This window comes from Podarcis melisellensis, assembly GCF_964234715.1.
Source record: "Podarcis melisellensis genome assembly, chromosome: 5".
NCBI classification, from domain to species: Eukaryota; Metazoa; Chordata; class Lepidosauria; order Squamata; family Lacertidae; genus Podarcis; species Podarcis melisellensis.
This window is the reverse complement of record NC_138537.1, coordinates 27,143,906-27,167,171: the sequence shown is the minus strand read 5'-3', so window position 1 is coordinate 27,167,171 and position 23,266 is coordinate 27,143,906. Positions and strand designations below refer to the sequence as shown.

The following is a 23,266-nucleotide window of genomic DNA, read 5'->3' as shown; positions in this document are numbered from 1 at the left end:
GAAGGAACTGAAACCTGTGGCAGATCAGAGGATGCTGCAGTTCATGAATTAATGTGAGATGCTTGCCTGATTATTCAATGTTTGAAGAAGTGGAATGGATAGCATGGTGATCCTACATAACAATTAAGGAAACAGAATGGGTGAACTCTGACCTCTTTTAATGGAGCTCTTAGCTGACCTATTTGGTCAACTTGTGGGATCCACGTGAATGGGACTGATACCACTGATCACAGCAGTTATGCGGTAGTCCTGTGGGGATGGATCTTCTTCCCCATGATATTTAACATCTATATGAAGCTGTTGGGAGCCACCATTAGGGGATTTAGGCCAATAAGACTTCAGTACACTGAAGACACAGCTCTGTTCTTGTCTCACCTTTCTATCAGAATCAGGTGAAGCTGATTATTTGCCTAAAATCCTAAGGGTTTTCTTTGTGAGTACAGGGAGGAGAAGAAAACCATCTTAAACAGATCTATATATGGCATTTGGTAGTTCTGATCTGATCAATCAATCAATCAATCTGCGATTGCATCAAACTGCCTCTTGTATCTAATACAGACTTATGTGTGAGCTGCTCATGCATTATTGGGTTTTGTTTTTTTAATGCCCAAGTAATTATATGCATTAAAAATAGATGTATATTATACTTACAAAAGAGCGAAGCCCCGTGCTGCAGCATAATTTTGTACTAATGCATATGCATTTTATGCATAATATATATACTATATAATTATATAGAAATAATTTTTATATATGTCTCTATATATCTCTATCTATACAGTTATGTGCATTTTTGTATATGCTGATTACTTTTGGAAACCCAGAGTGCATCTATGCATGCATGCATGAGATAATAGTTCATATTTTTTGTTCATATTTTTAGCAGAACCAGAGGAAGTTCTGAGCAGAGCAGGGATTAGGAAAAAAAGCTGTGCAAATAAGCTCAACACTGAGATTTTTACAAAATCCAATCCACACTTGGAAGGATGAGGTTGAAATGCTTCTCTTATAGCCACGTTCAAGACACATATTGGTGTCATTTGTTAGGTAGTGGAGTTTCTCTATTAAGTTAATAAACAAAGCTGTTAGAAAAAAAAGGTTTATTGCTCAGCAATGAATATTCTGTGCTGAATGTCCTACTCCATAGCAAGATTTTTAAAAAATAGAAAATAAAAATATCTCCAGTATTTGGAAACTCTAGGAGGGAAACATGAACCTAAAATAAATAAATTGCTCATTGTTTTCTTATATATGTTGGAAGCTGCCCAGAATGGCTGGGGCAACCCAGCCAGATAGGCAGGGTATAACAACAACAACAACAACAGCAGCAGCAGCAGCAGCAGCAGCAGCAGCAGCAGCAGCAACGATGATGAGAGACATTTCAAAAATATGCAAAAGCAGTATTGTGAATGCACATTTCACTATGGAAACCAAACTGGTTACAAATAGCACTCAACCAAAATTACAGTTATTTTGTCAGTGTAACTACAGAAAATGTAACTTACCTGGATTTAAGTCTCAACTCAAAGGGACTTACTTCTGAGTAGACATATATAGGATTGCACTGTGAATCACTTAAAATTGCACCTATACCAGCATTAATTATCCAGGTCCACTCAAACACTTCCAGCTGTTTTATTAAGTTCCTTGGTAATAAGTAAGAAAAGATGGGCCTTCTAGTCCCATTTGTTTACTTTTAAAACAAATGTGGCTATTGATTTGAACCCTAAAATAGCTTTCTTGTTCCTTATCATTACATTAAAACAAGCACATATGTGACATTGGGGAACAGATAACTAAAACTCTTGTAAAACATAATTTGTATTCACTTCGGATCATTCTGAAGAATTAGTAGAATTTTCTTATTCAATTGAACAGGAAACCATACTGGAATAGTATCAAGCCTCATTGAGTTCAATAAGCATACATTGAATTTCAACCCAAAATTGAAATTCTAAGCACCCATAACTTGAGAAGAATCCTACAGATATCAATGAGATTCATTTCAGACTTGATATGTATAAAGCCAGTCTTGAAAGTTCAGGGCCTGTTAATATGATTTGATGCAGGCATATGGCGAAGTGGTGATGTAATTTGTTTTGCAGCGTGACCAAGGACCAATTTTTCAATGAGTGCTGATTTTTTAATCACATCACCCCTGAGACTTTTCATAATTGGCTAGAGTGGTGTGGAAAATCATAGATAAAAGGATGGTTGTTTTTTCATCATAGTTAGCAAGAGATTATCAAGTAGCTGTGTTCTACCTCCACCAAAAAATGTGTATCACATTTATTTATAAAAATTGTTATATACTGCTTGCTATAAAAAAGTATATTGAAGTGGTTTACAGCAATAAGACATAAAACATTACTCTAAACACCTTACAACAACAAATCTGTATAATAAAACAATATAAAAACCATTAGTTGTATGCCTCCCATGATGTATTGTTTTGCATTTTCATTAACACATCAGTCTCTTGGTGGTTGTTCCACATATTTATTTTATTAGATTAGATTAGATTAGATTAGATTATGAAAGCTTTCACTGCACTTGAGTCTTGCCATTACTGAATCATTCATGTTTTTTCTTGGTCCTTGACTGGGTTATTTTGCCTTTGTTATAGAGGGAATTGTAGTCCAACAAAAGGTTTTCCATCTCGGATATAAGGTTTCTGTGGCTGAAAGCTGAATGTTCCTAGCAAATTTTATGTAAGAGATGACAGCACAACAGCCTTGTTCCCCCACGATGTATCTTAGACCTCTGGCATTAACAAATGGCATGGAAAAGAACCACACTGCCGTCTTAGATGTACAATCCATTTTGTACTTGTCTGAAAATATGCATTTTGAGAGGAAGATGTGCATTTAAAATTAAAAGTGCATATGAAATATTTTGAGAACTTTTTTTTAAAAAAGTGGATCAATGCAGAAAGCAAAATAGAACTAAATGTGGGGGGGACTCTACAAAAAGATACAGACTAAACATACAGATGTGTTTGTCTCTATCAGCCTCCCATGTACCAAAAGGAAATGTCAAACGTGTCATTGAATCCATTGGGATTTGAGTGCTGTTTTAAAGACTCTCTTCCTGATCCAGCACTCATAATCTCTTCATAGGACTGTAGAGCAGGCTGCAGTCTTAGGAACAGAAAATGATGTGCAATAATATTACAGGACCACGTCATTCAGATCCCTGAGTGAATGTCAGAGTAGAGCTGCAACCACATCTTGCCTAAAGCAAAATATGGAATAAGTTGGGCATCTCCAGCTTTGACGGGACATCTTTGGGAATATTTACTTTGGGAAATATACTATTTCTTGGGGGCTTTGTATGCTAACCTGAGAAACCACAAGCAGATCAGTGTTCATGGCTATGGAGTGGGGTTAATGGTTTTGAATTTGGAAGAGGGAAACCTCTGTTCAAATCCTGGAGCAAATATGAGACCCACTAGTCCAGCCATTCTATCTTTCTTTAAGTGAAATGTTCATGTGTTTTATCAATCTATGAATGGGGGTCTGCTGACTAACTCCACCCTTTGTGTCACACACTCTAAGTAGCCTCAGCATTGGTCTACTTAGGGTGTTGAGGCATTGGTCTACTTAGGGACTAGCACAACCCAGTTCATAGATTGATATAACATTGAATCCAAAACATTTAAAACAATGGGTACAAAAAGATATAAAATTCTTATCCACTAACCTATCGATAAAGACAGATTCTATACACATCACTAAAAGTTGAATACCACCATAAAGAAGAGCTTAATTACCAAATAAAAAAGGGTAAAGGACCCCTGATAGTTAAGTCCAGTTGCAGAAGACTCTGGGGTTGTGGCTCTTATCTCGCTTTACAGATTGAGGGAGCCGGGTTTTGTCTGCAGACAGTTTTTCTGGGTCATGTGGCCAGCATGACTAAGCCGCTTCTGGCACAACAGAACACTGAAACCAGAGCAGTGCACGGAAACACTGTTTACCTTCCCGCTGGAGCAGTACCTATTTATCTACTTGCACTTTGACGTGCTTTCGAACTGCTAGGTTGGCAGGAGCAGGGACCGAGCAACGGGAGCTTACTCAGTTGTGGGGATTTGAACTGCCGACCTTCTGATTGGCAAGCCCAAGACGCTCAGTGTTATAGACCACAGTGCCACCCGTGTCCCAAATACCAAATTACCAAATACGCCCCCAAAGGTCTTAGCATGACATCTCAAAATTGATAATGATGGTGCCAGGCATGTTGCCCTGGGGAGAGCATTCAACAGACGGGTGGCCACCACTATGAAGGCCCACTCTCATGTGACCACCCTTAGGACCTCCCTCAGGTGGGGCACCTGGAGAAGACCCTCTGGTGAAGACTGCAGGGTTTGGGCTAGTTCATATGGGGAGAGGGAGTGAGAAGTTTATCTGAAAAGTGCTTTCCCCCATGCCTAATCTGTGAGATGATAAAATGGGAGAAACTATTGCACATTCTGCCACTTTAAATTCTCTGGATTAATGTATATGAGTTTAAAACATTAATATTTTTTATTAAGTAGGCAAAAAAATATACGGTATATACAAAATAATGTATATTTACCTGGATCTGTAGCAGACATTAAAGAACCAAATAATAAACAGTCAGTGAAGTGAAAGTCTCCTTTCTTCAGCTGGCTAAGTTGGACCATAGCCTGTACGAAGCCATACATTATCAACCTGCAGGATTGGACAAAAAAATAAAATAAAGACTATTCAGAACAAATACATATTTTCTTTTCACAACTTTTGAAGTGGTTTCTTGTTTAAACTGCTAGGATGTACATTGCCCAATGTCTTTTTATTGTGTGTGATTATAGCAGTGCAGAGGGTAAATTGCTGCAGTCTATAAATCTAGTTCTGTTTTAGGCCTGAAATATTATATCAAGATTTTTTAGACATTTGAGGAATGGCCCCCACCCCAAAACCCTACCTTTACACCAAATATTAGCAATTTATTCACTTTGTGACAGATGACAATATATTTAGCCATTCATTTTACAGAAGTAATCGGAAGAAGAGATTATCAAAATCAGCCTGTCAGATATTGTAGAACCTTCGCACAAACTAGCGTGAGAGGAGATGTTGTGCTGACTAGTTCTGACAATTCTAAAAGGATCGCTTTTGCAGCTTTCATTGTTTCATTGCTACTTATTTATTAAATAAATGTTACAAGTACAGGCTATATTAAAATGTTCAGGCTTGTAGCTGAAAACAAGATGGATATTAATACTTGTGAGAACAATCAATCAAAAAGTCAGGTTTGGAAACATGGGGCATCAATCTTGCTAACTTTCTGTGTGTGAGAGAGGACAAGTCATTGGACTGTGTATTTAACTGTAAAAGAAAAACCCTAAATTAGGTTATTTGATTGGCATGGCAGTTAAACATTTAGCACATATTGAGAACCTGACAAGTGTTACTCTTTTTGCAAACTGGAAAGTTGATGTCAATTGCCCCAGTATCTACGTGTCTCATTCTGCCTGGCTACACAGTCAAATATGCATAAAACTAAGACCTATCTGGGTGTCAGAACATATCATAGCTGAGGTTCATTGCAAATGATGTAAGCATCCTTTAATTATTTTTTTAAAGGTTTGGGTCTGAGGAAACACATGTAGGATAACACAACTAGAGCTGCTACAATCTATATTACCTCAATGCCTCTCAGCCCCAATGACGTACCTTATATCAGGACTAGGGATGGGCAAACCTGCCATTTCCCCCTTTCTAATTTTTCCATTCCTAAATTTAGTTCTCCACATTTCCACATCAGTCTAGGTTTTTTGTTTTTAAAAAAGTCCTCATGAAGATTCACCAGCATTTAAATACAGATGCCTCCTACCATGCACATATTTGCATGAAATTTTGCCGAATATGCACATTTGAAAAGCATTCACCCTCCATATAATGTAATTTTATGTTGTTATTTTTTTATATAAATATATGCTTTTGCATGCAAAATTTATCCCAGGAAATGCATTTTACCATTATCTACACATTACTTGACTGGAAAACTGCAAAATTCAGAGAAGTGTGAATTTCAAAGAATGACAGTGTGTTTCAGTTCTTTCATTGTTTTGTGAAGTGCAGTCTTGGTAGATTCGCCTTTAAATGTGAAGTGAAATAAATTTCTCACCCAGTCCTAGTCAGGATCCAGAAATATTTTGAGGAAAAGATGATGACGGTGCTAATGCAGCTGCTTAACCTGGCGCTTCTCTTGTCAGCTGGCAATATGGCACCACCCATTTTCACAGCGGCCCACTGTGATCACCCATCCCCACTGCAGGCTGCCCACTGATCTACCCCTTAGCAACCTTACTATGAGAGGGCACCAGGGTTGTGCTGCCTCCCCTTCCGCCATCCTTTTGCTCAGGGCCTCCTCAGACCTGTCACAGGCCCTGAGCTGTGGAGATGTTTTTGACTATCAGTACTTTATAGTTAAATCTATGGTTTTCCCAGTAGTGATGTATGGAAGTGAGAGCTGGACCATAAAGAAGGCTGATTGCCGAAGTATTGATGCTTTTGAATTATGGTGCTGGAGGAGACTCTTGAGAGTCCCATGGACTGCAAGAAGATCAAACCTATCCATTCTGAAGGAAATCAGCCCTGAGTGCTCACTGGAAGGACAGATCGTGAAGCTGAGGCTCCAATACTTTGGCCACCTCATGAGAAGAGAAGACTCCCTGGAAAAGGCCCTGATGTTGGGGAAGATGGAGGGCACGAGGAGAGGGGACAACAGAGGACGACATGGTTGGATAATGTTCTCGAAGCTACCAGCATGAGTTTGACTAAACTGCGGGAGGCAGTGGAAGACAGGAGTGCCTGGCGTGCTCTGGTCCATGGGGCCACGAAGTGTGGGACACGACTAAATGACTAAACAACAACAACAACTTTATCTTCATAGCTAAAGTATGCTGACAGCAATCAGCACAAGGTGCAGAGGGGCTGAAAGTGCTTTTTGGAAAGCAATTCCGCACAGAGAAAAAATGGAAACGTATCTACTTGCCTATGTTTGAAAGCAGGCAGAAGCCTATAAAAAGTTTGTGCACACATGCAAGAGAAACTGAAGTTAGGAACTGAATCCTTGCAGCTGGCGGCCATAATTGTACCTAATGGAAGCTGCTGTTCTTTTGAAGCCACACACAAAAATTAATTAGAGGGCTCTGTTTAAATGAAGCTCTGTTCTATGTACAACAAACCACATTGCATGTTCCCTATCCAGACATCTAAATCTATTTATCGATTGTATGTCGAGGCGAGGTATTCTCCTTTGTTAAATAGTGACTTCTTGCGTAATCTTTTGGAACACATTAATGAGTGCAGATTGCATCGAAGTAAAGTTTTAAGCACACAGATCTTTCTGTGTCACATATTGCTATGGTAATGACTGAAATTTTAATGTACATCTCACTCACCCAATCTGTTTTCTAACCCAGTATCGAATTCTCCTGTCCTAATATGTCATCAGGGATCTTACCTTGCCTAGACATGATTGTGTTGTAGCCTAAGGCGTCTTTGATGGCTGCTATAGACTGAAAACATGTAATCAAACATAATGAAGAGTTAACTGGGCTTCTGTTTGTTTGTTTGTAGCCACATTAAAGAGCAAGTGTAATGCAGTGAAAATGAGGGACTATAGGGATGGCTTGTTCAATTCATTCTGTATGTTAAGCCACAAAAGCTTTATTGTATCAGATTCATGGCCCATCCAGCCTTGGTTTAATTACCCCAGAATCTGTTATAACTGCTCAGCCTTGGAATGCTTGAAGTAATAATTTGGAGCAAATGCTTTTGCAAATTTGATGAGTACCTGTAATATCTGCAGCTGCAAACTTTATAAATCATGCAAACAAGAGGCTGAAGTGCATGCCAGACCGTAGTCTAGCTGGCCACAGATTTTGGGTCTGACATGGATTGAAGGACATGTTAGGCAGAGGCAGGGAATGTAGTCATGACCAGGCTGTCGGACATGTATTGAATCAGGTACATGGGATCTGAGGGCCAAAAGCAGGAAACATAATGATGGACAGCCAATGCCAGATTGGCTAGATGAGCTGCAGCACAATGGGGGCAAGGCAGGGGCCAGGTGAGAGCAGTTTTGTGTTATTACCTAAACAAGTTACTTAGCTGCCAGTCCAGAAGGAAAGGTTTTGTACAGCTTGGCACTTTTTCCATTGTACTGAAAGATCAGCTGATCGGCATCGGCTGCAGAGTCAGCTAACACTATTCAGGACAGCACTGCAACCTGATCTGTCTGTTGGGTCAAGGGCTCAGAGAGCCGGTGGCACAGCAGTCAAGTTTCTGAACACTGGGTACTAGGTGCCCCAGTTCAAGAGCCCCCCTGCTGCCTTACATTGTACAGTGAATACATTTTCATTTGAACTGGGAAACTCTTACTTGTATCCCAGAACAATGTCTGTAGCTCCAGCCATTGGTGGAATGTTTCCCTTAACATCTTGCTATCTTTATCATGCTTTTCATGAAGGCCAATGGCTCGGTCCCTGGAATCTCCAGTATATAATAATCAGATGATGGGCAAGACATCTCTGCCTGGTGCTCTTAGAAGGCCACTGTGACGGAGGCAGTGAGTGATTTTACTTTCTTGGGCTCTGTGATCACTGCAGATGGTGACAGCAGTCACAGAATTAAAAGAAGCCTGCTTCTTGGGAGAAAAGCAATGACAAACCTAGACAGCATCTTAAAAGGCAGAAACATCACCTTGTCGACCAAGGTCCTTATAGTTAAAGCTATGGTTTTCCCAGTATTGATATATAGAAGTGAGAGCTGGACCATAAAGAAGGCTGATTGCCGAAGAATTGATGCTTTTGAATTATGGTGCTGGAGGAGACTCTTGAGAGTCCCATGGACTGCAAGATCAGACCTATCCATTCTGAAGGAAATCAGCCCTGAGTGCTCACTGGAAGGACAGATCGTGAAGCTGAGGCTCCAATACTTTGGCCACCTCATGAGAAGAGAAGACTCCCTGGAAAAGACCCTGATGTTGGGAAAGAGTAAGGGCACAAGGAGAAGGGGACGACAGAGGAGGAGATGGTTGGACAGTGTTCTCGAAGCTACTATGTGAGTTTGACCATTGCGGGAGGCAATGGAAGACAGGAATGCCTGGCGTGCTCTGGTCCATGAGGTCATGAAGATTCGGACATGACCTAATGACTAAACAACAACATGACTATAGTAGACCACTGGCCTAGAGGGATGAAAAGTTCAGTTGGGTAAGCTTCCCATGATTGTTAATATCCACTAGCAATTCTTCTAAATGCAGGTCACCCTGGTTTCTGTACTCTGGCACCCCAACACCACTCATCAGCCCTCTTTGTGTGTTCACTGAAGAATGAGTAAAGGTGGCTTCAGGAATGCAACACCTTATCAGTGATGGATCTTCCCATTCCTGTGTTGAAAACCTTTGCACTGTGAACCAGGCTTTCTTTGGAATCAGCCATTTTTTGATTGGCTCAGAAGGATCACCAACATACATGATGTCACCCAGGGGATGGGCCTAGTGCCATGTTTGTGAATTCTGTGATGAACAAGAGGGATAAGGTTTCTCTGAAAAGAGAGTGCCAAATTTGCATTTGAGAGCTAAACATAATATTGTAATATTCCATTACATTTCTAACATAAATGTGTACGTGTGTGTTGGATTAAATATTTTAATATTATACTACATCACAAATACATATTTATTTCATTGTAGAACATGGTGTTCCAGAGCTCAGCTTCTATCGATCATTATTACTGTGTATACCTAAAACCTGAATCTTCACCATGAAGAATATTCACTTGATCTCTGAATAATGACTAAATCGCATAATTACTATGACAAATGAGGCATGAAATAGTATCAAAAGTAGACAGTCCAAAACCTAGTGTCAGTGAATCTTTCAACTTGCTGCAAACTATTTGAATTTTAAATCAAAGCTACCTTAGTTATTAACAAAACATCAAAAAGAAATCTCACCATGACTGATGACATAGATTGACTGAATGAACTTTAAAAACAAATTCTCAGAGGCCAAAGAATAACCTTGTGAAATTAATCAGAAATTGTCATTATGGTTTGACCTGTGACTATGACTCATATAATTAATAATATATTTGCAAATGCTTCCATGGTAGAAAAATAAAGAAAAACAATTAGTAAGTGAAGCTGCAAGAGAAAGTGATTGAGAGCCAGTTTCAACCTAAAGATGTGCATAATTATTTTTTAAAAAATTGTCCAGTAGCACATTAGAAACCAGCTAAGTTTATTCTGGGTATAAGCTTTCATGTGCATGCACACTTCTTCAGATACACTGAAACAGAAGTCACCAGACCCTTATATATAGTGGGAGGGTGGAAGAGGTGTGCATGCATACAAAAGCTTATACCCAGAACAAACTTAGTTGGTCTCTGAGGTGCTACTGGACAATTTATTTTTATTTTTATTTATATTTATTTTGACTGTGTCAGACCAACACGGCTACCTACCTGAATAAAGATGTGCAGTTTATTCTCAGGTGACCGTGGTTGTAAAAATGGTTTGTCAACATGGTTTAGGTCACAATTTAGAGATGGAGAAATCTGTCAGTTTCAATTCCTCATTTTTATGATTTTAAATTTAGCTCGCCCAATTTTCATATCAGTTTGTGATTTTTTTTTAAAAAAAACCCTCACAAAAATTCATTTTCAATTCCATTTCTTCTAATAGGACAGTTTTGCAAGTACTTTCCCCTAATATAATGCAGTTTTGTCAACTTTCATTTGAGTTGGAGAACTACATCGCAAAATTCAGAGAAGTGCTTATTTTGAAGGACAGTTGTGTTTTACTTCACACATTGTTTTGGAAAGTGTGAATTAGGTAATTAATGTGAAGCAAATGCATTTCTTATAAATCCTTAGAACATATATGTTGCTCTGTGGAATGGGTAGCCCCCATTCTGCAAGTTTAACTCTTTCTTCCTGCACTGCAATCATGACAAAAATCACACCCTACACTGCAATTACACTTAGGGGGGGGGGAAAGCGGCATATCTCCCCTCCCCACATGCTGTCATCCTGATAAAAATTGCCTAGCAACTTTAATAAAATAAAGAAAAAACAAAGATGTGGTTTCATGCAATGTAATTAGCATCACATATAGTTAGACCTACATAAGAGGGTTAGGAAGAGTTCAGTAATGTGATTCTGTTTTCGGTCTGTGTGTATACAATATGATATGTGTACTGTGCCTATAAGTGTGTGACAGAAAATTCTAATGTACCCTTCTCCATGAAATGTTAGCCATGTATGTGTAGGGTCTTTTTTGCGGACGACTGTTCAGACAGGCTACCCACCCGCCTCACAAACACAGGCTGAAGAGATGTTTCCCATTTCCCTGAAGTGGCTGAATCCCAGAACAGTTTGATGACATGAACTATTATTTGTGTCGACCAGTGTTACTTCATATTTACACTTTGGAGCCTGACACTGCAATTTTTATTTGGATGCAGTCCTATTCAGTAGAGCTTGCTTTCAAGTGAGTGTGCGTATGATTGCAGCCTTAAATATTTAATATCCTATCTTTAAAAGGCGAGAACTTGGCAGTAAACTATTTTCAATCTAAATGCACTTAAAATGGTGTTCTTTGCTCTTTTGCGACAAGATATGGCCTTCACTACAGCCCCTCACGTTGTCTCAAAATGAGATTATACTACCATTAAGAGATAATTAAGATCAGTTTGTGACTTTCAGAGTAATAGAAAAGAGATTAGGGAATAACCCACTGTAAAATCTGGCATGAATTTAACCATAAAAAAGCATGTTTGACATGACTTTAACATTTTTATTGGATTAACTGAACTACACAGTGACAACAGGACGAGCGCAAACGGACTTGGAGGTGCTTATGGTCCAAAGAAAATGCTGTGAAATAATGACTTGGACTAGCCTTCCTAGGTCACGATTAGATAATTTATGTTGGACAATTCCTGTGGGTTTTTAAAAAAATAAATGGCAGGCTTAAAACTAATTTATTACCAATAAAAAATGATTTCATAATTAGAAAAAATGTATAATTCATTCTCCCTTCCCCTCCTCAGCTTTGCCTAATGACAAGTAATTTTATCCACTAAGTAATGCCAGTTGGCTCCAAGCATTTTAGTGCAATTAGCAAAACTAAATAATGGTATCTGGATTATAGTAATATAATATAGTTCCAGTCTAGAGGTAGTGACCCTCAAGTGCTGTGTTGCGTATGATTAGTAGTCCAGACAAGGTTGCATATGCGTTAGAGCATGTTAGATATGCCATCCAGGTGTTCGGTGCCCACTGGATAACAGGTGAAGGCGCTCTCTTGAACACAATCAGCTAACCCACCTCTAGAAATCTATGTGCATGCCAGACATACTTCCTACGTGATGTGGAATCTTCATCAATCTGAAGGGGGCTTACATACTTGCAGATGTACACACATTGGTGATGTACACTGTTTGTGCGTCGGCCAAGGTGAGTCTGGAAAAGACTCTTGCCTGAAATCTTGGAGATCCATTGCTATTCAGTGTTGATAGTGTTGAGCTAGATCATGGGTAGGCAACCTTAGGCCCGTGGACCAGATCTGGCCCAATCGCCTTTTAAATCTGGTCCGCAGACAGTCAGAGAATCAGCGTGTTTTTACATGGGTAGAATGTGTCCTTTCATTTAAAATGCATCTCTGGGTTATTTGTGGGGCATAGAAATTTCTTCACCCCCCCAAAAAAAAATATAGTCCAGCCCACCACATGGTCTGAGGGATGGTGGACTGGCCCCCTGCTGGCCCCCCTGCTGAAAAAGTTTGCTGACCCCTGGGCTAGATGGAATAATGGTCTGCCTCTGTATGGACAGCTTCCTATGTTCCTAAACTCTGCTGCTCCCATATAAGTAAGAGAAGGGAGAGAATGAAGTGGCCATGGAATAGGAATTACTGGGCAAGCAATGGAGAAAAGAGGGGCGTCTCCAAACCATTGTCCCTGCCTCACGAAGCACTCCTCCCATATGGAGTTTCAGTTGCACATTTTCCTGTCTAAACAGGAAATTAAACTCTTTTTTTAAAAAATGATTTCATTAAATATTTTCTTGGGTTACAAAAGTACATGTTGGATGGTGATGATTTTGCAATGATCAAAAAGGTGGAAGAAGCACAGTGAAAACATAGGGAGGGGATGATTTGAATATGACACAGTATGCAAGCCCTGTAAAAAGTGAGTGAGCAAGTCACGGTTATTCCAGAATAAAACACTAGTAGGAAAACTGCTCAACAGGTGTCAGGGAATAGCTGCCACCTCCCTTGACATGTGTCCACACCTCTGCAGGGATGCCCACCTCATGTAGTGAACAAAAATAAATGGTTAGGGACATTTACCTTCTTCCTCATGAATCCTGGTAACGGTTCTCAAAGGACAAGTCAGTTGTCCTTTTAAGACAAACTATTGTAAAGAACTCTCTAACCAGCTTTTAAATAAGGACATCAGCCAAGCAAATTAAGGATACTGTAAAGTTTAATTACATCCTGCTTGTTAAGTCCCTGATATATTCTACCATCAAAGCAATAGTCTAGAAGTGCAGTCACAATAACCAAGTGTTCACAGTTCTGTGATTAGGGGCCTCTGAGGAAGGTCCACTTTTGCAATGGGCCACCCCTTTTCAAGAAGAGTTTTTCTCTTCCCATTCTTCACAGCTGGTTACCCTCTCCTCCTTATTCCCCTGGCCCACCACAGAACAGTCCCATCTCTTGGTTTCCACTTTCTCTTAAAACTATCCACATTTCCTGTTCTTTTATCTTTCTTATCTCCTGTCTGCTCCTCACAGCATTCCATTTTGTTTTGATTCCAAGACCTTCCTCTGCTACATCAGTGGCTTCATTTCCCAAAGGTGGGTATGCTAAACTTCAGCCAAAGGTGCTACTAGAACTGTGAATAAGGCCACTATCCCAGGTGTGAATGTGTGTAACCAGGTACAATTATAGGAGAGAAACACACATGACTGACCCCGTTGAACTTGGGACTCAGAAAAGAAAAAGCACTTTATATGCATTGTTTATGCATTATAACACTGTGACACCAGATGGTGCTGTGGAGTTCCTTTTTTGCCAACCCGAGTTTGTAATGCATTAACTGAAATGCTTCTTTGATGTGTCTAGATCCAGCCTTATTTTAGCCATTGATGCACCCACATTGTCACTATGTGGGATTGTTCTTCAAATAAAGGGGTGGATATAAAGAAGAGTTGTGCATTGGCTCTGACTCAATCCCAGATCCTAAAGTCAGAACTCAATCAGGAAGATTCAGGTGAATCCATGATTTGGCCAGAGAGGACTGAGGCAGCCCTGGACCTCCCTGGGATGAATTGGCTCCCCCAACGGGGGAAGGGAAGGAGGGAAGGGAGATATGCAGGACACTGCTGCAGGCATAGTAATTTAATGCCTACTGTTCAAGAATTCCAAGTTTGAAGGTTAGAAAAGGAACTATGTGTCTGCCTGAGCTATAGCAAACCTGGTGATTGTAATGAATTTTTGTGACAGCTAATGATGTCTGTCATGGGCAGTGCCTTCACTCAGTATCATCAAACCTCTCTGCCATATCTCTCCTCTGAACTGGGCTCACAACTGGGCCAAATGCCCTGGGGGCAGAGGGAAGTGGTGCAAAACAGACAATTCTTCAACCATGCCCCCCAAACTTCACCCCTGATGCACAGAATCAGGAATGACGTTTCTCCAAATGTCACACAAATGAAAATGTTGAGGATCCATTCCAGATCATCCACAGAAGTCAGATTTTTGGTGTTGGAAGAAAAAGTGGGGTTTTGAGTACATTACTCCAAAATACTACCTGAATACTGATGACGTTGTAGAAACATGCAAAGAAAACACCAAAAACAGACAAACAAACAAATCCTGAAAAAGCAGCAAGTATACCACTATAAATGGTAAGTGCAGAATTGCCCTGTTAAAGTCCTTTCCACCCCAACAACCAATACTGCTCTATTGTATGGGGCTCAGGGAACAAACCATCACAAAATCGTAAAGATGCCCTCTTTCAGCTCATTCCTTTAACTACATTGGAATCTCGGCTGACAACTGGTATGCCTCAGACCACATCTCAGAGTTCCAAGTTCCTAGGGAGTGAAATGTGGTTTAATTGAAAGATTAGCAAGAGGAACTAAAATAAGTGGGGGCAGGGTAGGGGAAAAGACCTCTTCTCTGCAAAATGTCATTAAATCATGTCTGGCAGTGTGAGTATTAATCAAGTATGAGTCAGCAGGCAACAAGCATTAAGGATGCACTTACTTAACCTGTGGTAAATAAGTTATCTTCCTCTTCCTTGGACATTCTTAATATACCTGCTGCTGTTAAGGGGGGGGGGGGAGGGTTCTAAAGACATACTGAAGGTAACAACTATGCTAGTATCAGCCTAGTATTTGATTAGCCATGTCTTGTTTAGGAGATTTGCATACTAAAGCAGCCTCCCCTAAACTGGTGCCTTCCAGATTTTTGGGCCACAGCTCCCAAAATCTCCAGCCATCATGGCCAATGGTCAAGGAGACTAAAAACATTTGAAGGGCAACAGATTGTGGAAGGCTGCACTGAGGGGGCTGCATTGTACCTTGGTATTTTTATTCTTCCCAAGCTTACTTACATATATGAATAATAAAGACAATACTATTTGGCAGGCTATACAGATAGTTTAATCACGCAGAATTGTCCCTTTCCCTTTTTTGGCTTTCTATCCAGATTGAGACCAAATTTAATTTTGCATGTATGCGCAAGGCAATTTCTATCCATGGCTAGTTACAGTAATTAGGAAGCCATGCTAATAATTCTGGGTTTTGCATTTTTGGAGGGCACGTTTTTAAAACATCGTATACACTTGGAAGATTTCCAGATACACTTCTGAAGCAGAATTGAAGCCATGAAAAATGGGATGTATAAAGCACTTTGGGCTGAAAGGGACCACTGTCTTCTTGATTTACTAAGATTTCAGATCTACATTTTTGCATAGACAATTGTCATGATGCTTCCTCACTCAGCCAATGCTCATCATCTGCCATGTCCCTCTCCTCTCCTCTCCTCTGTGGTACCAACAAAGGAAATCTCCTGTCCTTCATTCTCCCCTCCCTAATCCACCAGGTGCTCCTGCTGCCACTATTGTTCTGGACAGATAGTATCAAATGCTGCTGCTGATGCTGCAGTTCAGCTCATAAATATTTCCAAACCAAAGAGAATTTTCATGGTAGCTGCCAAATATTAGCAAGTGCTTCCCAGAGCTTACCTCTAAGACAACCTAGCGTGTGTGTGTGTGTGTGTGTGTGTGTGTGTTGTTGCTTTTTTTTGTTTTAAAAACTCATTGGTGGTAGCCACTGATGTCAAACCCTTGCTGGGGTTTACTTCAGTGCATACATTGGCCCATATTTCAGATTTAAAATACAGTAAATGTTAGAGTCACATTCCATCTCATATGCTCATAAGTACATCCTTTGCACACAGCCTATTTACCAGGAAAAATGGAGAAATCACACATGGCTACACATCAACTTGGTCATATGCATAACCTTGATTGTACATAACCTTTGGTCACATATATAAATAAATAAATAAATAAATAAATAAATAAATAAATAAATAAATAAAGTTTATACCCCACCCATCTGACTGGGTTGCCACTCTGGGTGGCTTCCAGCATATATAAAACATAATAAACCTAATAACCTAACCTAATAACATAATAAAAAAGCATTAAACCTTAAAAAGCTTCCCTATACAGGGCTGTCTTCAAATGTTTCCTACAGGTTATATAATTACTCATCTCCTTAATATCTGATGGGAGGGCATTCCACAGGGTGGGTGCCACTACCAAGAAGACCCTTTGCCTGGTTCCCTGTAGCTTCAAATCTTGAAGTGTGGGAACCACCAGAAGGCCCTTGGTGCTGGATCTCAGTGTCTGGGCTGAACATCTATCTGTTGTGTGTGTTCATGTGCCCGGTAATTGTTCCTTCATCTCACCATCTGTAGTAGCTATATCCCAGACCGCTGGGTGAACTGGACCTGAATGCTACGTAAGCAGGTTTTTCTGTTAAGTGCATATTCTTTAAATATGTTCCTTTCTCCCTAGACACTTCAAATTAGGTGCAGTTTGTCTTTAATATTTTTACCACAGGCTGCTGTCATGTGTCATTCCCGTTATGTAAATGTCAGCTTTCCAGCGCTGCACATTCTGATTAAGACAGCCATAGCCACATGGGAGACTTTCCTTCAGAACTGTCCTAAATACATAGTGCTATAGAACTAAATATAAAATGTTTGAGCACAGCCCCAGTGTTCAATGCAGAACTTGCTTTTGCCTGGTTGCATGTGCATCTATCCACAGTTTGAAGAATTTTTAAAGTCTACAATATGTCTTGTTTAGACAGTAATTAGAATCCACAGTTCTATGCTCTGATGACTTAAGAGTCTTTAAAATCTGCACCAGTCCTGTACCTTTTTAGTCAAAATGATTAAGTGGAAAATTGACACAAATGTTTCCTGGGCGAGGCAAATGAATGATAATTAGATCAGAGGTAGTAGAGGCACAACTGAGAGACACCAGTAGTGTTTTACACCAAAAAAGTACTCTGTAAAATATGCAAAAGGGTGGTGCTTTTTTTTTGTGAGAAAAGATATAGATATTTTATTTGATGAAAGCTACAGTTTAGGACAACTATATAAACATTTTTGGGTGAAAATACAGTATGTTGTTTGCTCCAAGTTAATCAAGAAGCCGTAGACGGGCATTAATTATCTGACTATATCTTTGTATATGTGTTAGCATGCTAAACGTGAAGGCTGTTTCGTGTGCATGGTATCTTAGGCTGCAAATGCACCTTATACTTAAAACACACAAAATAAATCCTGCAAAATGTAGTTTACGCCCCCACAGATCTACAATTCCTAGCACCCTTCACAAGCTTTAGTTCATAAGATTCTTTTGGGCTCAAATGTGCTTTAAGTTCATGGTTTGTATGCATCTTTACTGACCCTGGAAGGAGAATTCTGAAATTCCTTAGTACTCCTTCCTGGATCACTCAGAATGGATTTGAGTTGACTGAAGTGAAAAGTAAATGCGGAGGAGAAATAGGAAGTAGCTATGTGGCTGTAAGGTTTACTGTAATTCAAAGCTGGAAAGAAGCCCGGTCACCTCAGGAATAGGAGGAGACATATGGTGAATAGAAAACAAAGTAACAGTGATGGACAAGTGGCAGCAGGGACTGTGAGGGAACACAAATGGAAGAAAAACAATGTCCTTAGCTGCACAGTATAGAGATTCTGGTAGGTGGTTAACCCACTGTTGTAGTAAGGAACACTGGGATAACATGTTTCCTATATTGTATATATATTTTTTAACCAAGGTTGGCAGCCAGATTCAACTTGTATCTGTTTTTGTAGCTTTAGGAACAGACCAATCTGTTTCAGAGTTGCTCTATTTGTTTTCAGTTTAATTCATTTTGTGGGTACAAAATTAGGTCTGTTAAAAACAAACTCCCTCCGTTCATTATAATGAGAAGGTATAAGCAATTAAGTTCCTTCCCCTGCCCAGAAATGAATGAAGTATTGGGGTGTAGGAGTTGCTCCAGAGTAAATTAAGCCTGCCAGATTGTAGGCAGATACAACTTGAGCTCTTCGGGCAGGGCCCCTTTAAAGTTTGATTGTTTGGAGAAGAAGAAGAAACACCAAAGCTTTTCCCCTTGAGTTGGATGCAGTTTTCAGGCATGGAGACTCCTTCTGACCATGGCAAATTTCAAAATGAAAGCTGCAGTGGTTCTCTCATAAGAATTTTATAAGTGGGAGCAGTAGGAGTCATATGGGGCAGGTGGGGGCAGTGGGTAAAAGAATACGGATCCCCACAAAATTCTGAGTTGGGGAATATGTCAGTGTCAGCAACTACCCTGTTCTAGCTGTTTTTCAAAGCTGTTTTTATTACATCATTTTGTACATCACCTTGGGACTAATACTAATCATACCTGAAGGGTCATTGGTGATCAACAAAACGAATTGGGCTCCTAGGCAGGTTTTGAATAAGCATATACAAATTTATTGATAAGATAGTAGATAGAAAATATAAGGATTTTACAGTATGCAGAGAACAATACGAGTTGAGAAATCAGAGAGGGGAGCTGAGGGAAGTCTCGGGGGGGGGGGAGGGAGGGTTTGATGGGGAAGTGTGGGAGGGAAAGAGGCGGAAATAATGAATATGAGATGTTTTGATATTTTGTTATGTTGAATTTTTTTTTTTTAAAGAGGGGTCATTGGTGATGGGTACCAATGGCTCATAGGAAGAGGAACAGAGAGGGAAAGTTCCATTATGTGTACAGAGGTCAATCTGCTTGTGCAGTCAGCGGTGGAGGAAGCCTCTTGGGCACCTGGGGCAGGGCACCCATGGGCAGGGCAGGGTGCACGGTGCCTTTAGGGAGGGACGGGACAGGACACGCAGCACCCTTAGGGATGGGGTGTGCCACGGGGCCTCAGCCCATGGGGGGAAGCAGCCAGAGGACAGTGCAGAGCCTGCAGGCACCGAGACGCGTGGCTTATGTGCGCTGCAGGCTCCGCAGTGAGTGCCGCTGGCCATTTTATCACCCCCGCACCCCCCTTCCTACGCCCCTGTGTGCAGTAACATAGCTGGATTCAAGGAGCTCCTTCCTAAAATCTCTCTGTCTGTAGATGCGAAGGGGATTTTCTACATTGACACCATGCACACTGAACTTTGGGGCCCTATAGTACCTGAGACAGGGCATTTTCTATAGCAGTGCCCCAGTTGTGGAACTTTCTCCCTTCAGATTGACCCTGCCTTTGACTAGTTATTGATTGGCTAGAAAAAATACTATTTTCTCTCATCTGGCATTTGATCGGTTTTTAATTTTGCTGCTTTTCATTTAATAATGGCTTTGTTCCATTTTAATTGATGTTTTTACTTCTATTGTTTTGTAATGTGTATCATCTTGTGAAGCCCTGTGGGCAGACAGGCCATTCATAAATTCCTTTAATAAAACGATGGTGCTGATCATTGTGAAAATAAGTAAAATATCCAATCTGAGAGCAGGTCTTTCAAGTCAGAGATGGATTCAACAAGGAGCGCAGAAAAGGTGTATGTGGGTTTTGTTTTCTGACAAAGGATTCAGTTCCTGCTGCAGCTAAAGGACTTTTGAATTGGAAACAGATCTATTCTCAGTATTAGCTGCAATTATTGCTTTGCAATGCCCCCATGGTGGATTAAAAATAAGTCAAAAAGGACTGACATTTCCTACAGGTGTTTCTACATTTTCTTATTGTGGAGACTGGACAAAGCACTCTTAAATACTTTGCAGAGATTCAGTTCCTAAGAATAATTTGAGCTACATGACAGCACGACACTTTTCTTTCATGCTATACCTCTAAAATGTTCTTTTATCCCTTTAATGCAAAAGAGCTGAAAAGGAGGTATTTTGTAACAGAAGAAAAAGTAAGATAAACCAAACTGAAGGCCTGGAGAGCAATTCTTCTCGTCTTCCAACCTTCTTCTGTACTTTACAAAAACAGCCAGTTATTTATTTAGAGATAAAGAAAGAGATTAGAACTGGGGAAAACCCATAACACAAAAAGTCACTTAGCTCTTCATAAGTTCTCTGTAGTATTTGCATCAATAAGTATCACTGATTGACACATATGTCAAATGCTATCCACAACTGTGGGTTGATTGAGGGAGGGAGCTCTTCTCACAGACTACATCCGCATGTAACAATAAGTTGGGGTTTCTGACTTACAGTATTTTGCCATGACCAATCAGCATGTTTCTGCATGGTGCCCAGTCACTCCTGCTTCACTCTTTTTCTGGCATGAGTAAGATAAACAAACCAGAAAGCTTTGGTCTTCTATTTTGTATGAACCCGGGATCATGCTTTGTTGTTCCCAAACAAGCCAAGATCCATAAGACAACAAGCCACAGCTTGAGGTTGGCTTGTGGATAGAGATGTCGGAGAATTCTGACAAGAATGGAAACAGGAATGGAAATTGCCAATGTTCACTTATTTGTCCCATGTCTGGAATGGAAATCAATCCAGTGAATGGGGATTAGCTGGTTCTTTTTTGGCTTTCATTTTGCAAATGATACATAATTGCCTGTGCTTACTGTTGGTTTCTGCTTCCCTCACTGAGCAGCAGAAGTGCTTGGCACAAGACAGGTGTTTACATTCCACACAGTCTGTACTGTTGGAGGTTTTCCCACGGGAACGGGAGACTGAATGTGACGTATACTGGTTTCCTGTTTTTCCCTGCTCTTTGCAGTTTCAGTTTGTGATTCTCTCCGTGCCTTAGAGGAGAGATGACGCTTTCTCTGCTCTGGCAGAGGGAAGATGTTTTTCTGTAACTTACCAGCTTTGAACTGTAAATAAAGTAGTATAGAGCATGTTGGCTCATACTTCTCATCATTCCGCTGTGCACTGGACACTGCTTATCAACAACTTTTGGTTTCGGGCCCAGAAAAACGCAGTGTTTTGAGGATGGGCTCCAGAAGTCGGGCTCCTGGCAAAGGAACAAAGGAGCTAGAGACGAAGTGCCGGCAAAGCATCGGAACAGCGGCAGAGGCACGGATCGCAAGGTATCTGCTCTGCGCGTCAAAATGATTGATGAAGGTATGTGCTACTGCTCCGGGCAGCCTGCCAGCTTCTAATTAATGGCTTTATGGCTGGACTTTGAACTTTTATAGCCGGTTTTGCCGCGGCACAGGCAAATGGCTCAAAGGGACGCTATGCTGGGGGAAAACGAAAGTAAAGTGCTGTTGTTTCAAAGCAGCTGCAAATGTGACGCAGCAAAAATTAAAGGGCAACATTGAGAAAGCACTTGGGGACTTTCGCTTTTGAACTTGCTTTTGGAATGCAGTTTGAAACAGCTGCAGATAAGCAAATAAACAGAAGAGCGGCACAGGCTCACATGCAGAGGCTGTTTTGAGATTGCCTTTGGATTGAAGCAGCTGTACACAGAAGCAGCATGTATACAGCAGCTTGATTTAAAGCAGCAGTGATGGCTAGCTGCAAAAGGCTGGATGAGACAAGTGGGGAATTTGATACCACTGATCAGCCAAATGCTCAACTCACAGTAGCTTGTGATACTGCCATGATTCAGCATGAAGCAGATCGCCGAGGTGCTGGCTGCATGGGAAAGGGGGAGACTTCACAGTCGTCATCCCATAGTGCAGTGGAACCACCAGATGGCGCCAAAGCTTTGAAGGCAGTGAAATGCTACTCGTGTGGACATCTAGGCCATATGAAGAGGGAATGCAAATATCCCAGGGCCAAGACAGAGCAGCGCAGCGAAAGCTCATCGCGTGGAAAAGGCCAGAGCACAGGCAAAGGTCCGGTGTCCAGGACAACGCAGCACAAGGCAATGGTCTCACGCTTCGCTCCAAAGGTTGCAGAGGTTGCAGAGGTTGCAGAGGTCCAGAAGACGTCTAGATCTTTCTTCGTTGTTGATTCAGCTGCAACGCATCACATGTGCAACGATAAGCGACTGTTCGTGTCTTTTACACCGCAGGAAGGTGCGATTCACCAGGCAGATGGCCACACGATCCCCAGTAAAGGCTACGGAACTGTTGTTCTTCACAGTTTGGACCTATCGATACAGGATGTTCTTTATGTGCCGGACGCGAAACATAATCTGCTTAGCGTTGGACAGCTGATTGAGAAGAAGATTGACGTTTCCTTTAAGAACAATAGATGCATCATCACTAAGAAAAATGATTATCAATTGTATGCTGAATTTGTTGATCGTTTGTTTCTTTTGTATTATGATGATGTTGTGCAGGATGACACTTGTTGCATTGCAGGTTCTAACAAAAGTTTGCATGCAGAATGTATTCACGATTTTCACAGGAAATTTGGACATTTGCATTTTGAGGCAGTATCTAAAATGCCTGCCTTGGTTGAAGGTATGACTATTAAACCCTGCAGGTACCACATGAAGTGCAAGGCATGCGCAGCAAACAAGGTGAAAATGGCTGCGAAAGGTAAGGTGTCTAGTAGGCAAGCTACAGAGCCATACCAAATTATTCATGCTGATTTGGTTGGTCCACTAGCGCCCTCTTTGGGTGGGAATAGGTACTTCATGGTTCTTATTGATGCATTTTCCAGGTATATTTATGTGTACAATCTCAAGCAGAAATCAGAGGCTTTTCCTAGGTTCAAGGAATTCTGTGCTTGGTTGGGAAATGTGCATGGTAAGAAGATTAAGATTCTTTTCACCG

The 23,266-nt window shown here is 40.7% G+C and overlaps 1 protein-coding gene across 1 annotated transcript in view; it reads right to left on the bottom strand.

Annotated features, from left to right (window-relative positions):
• SLC9A9 (solute carrier family 9 member A9) overlaps positions 1-23,266 on the bottom strand; it is a 260,732-nt gene that overhangs the window by 189,300 nt on the left and 48,166 nt on the right. Inside the window, exon 5 of the mRNA XM_081911454.1 lies at positions 4,576-4,691. Within this exon, the coding sequence (XP_081767580.1) occupies positions 4,576-4,691 (116 nt within the window). The remainder of the gene's footprint in view (positions 1-4,575; positions 4,692-23,266) is intronic.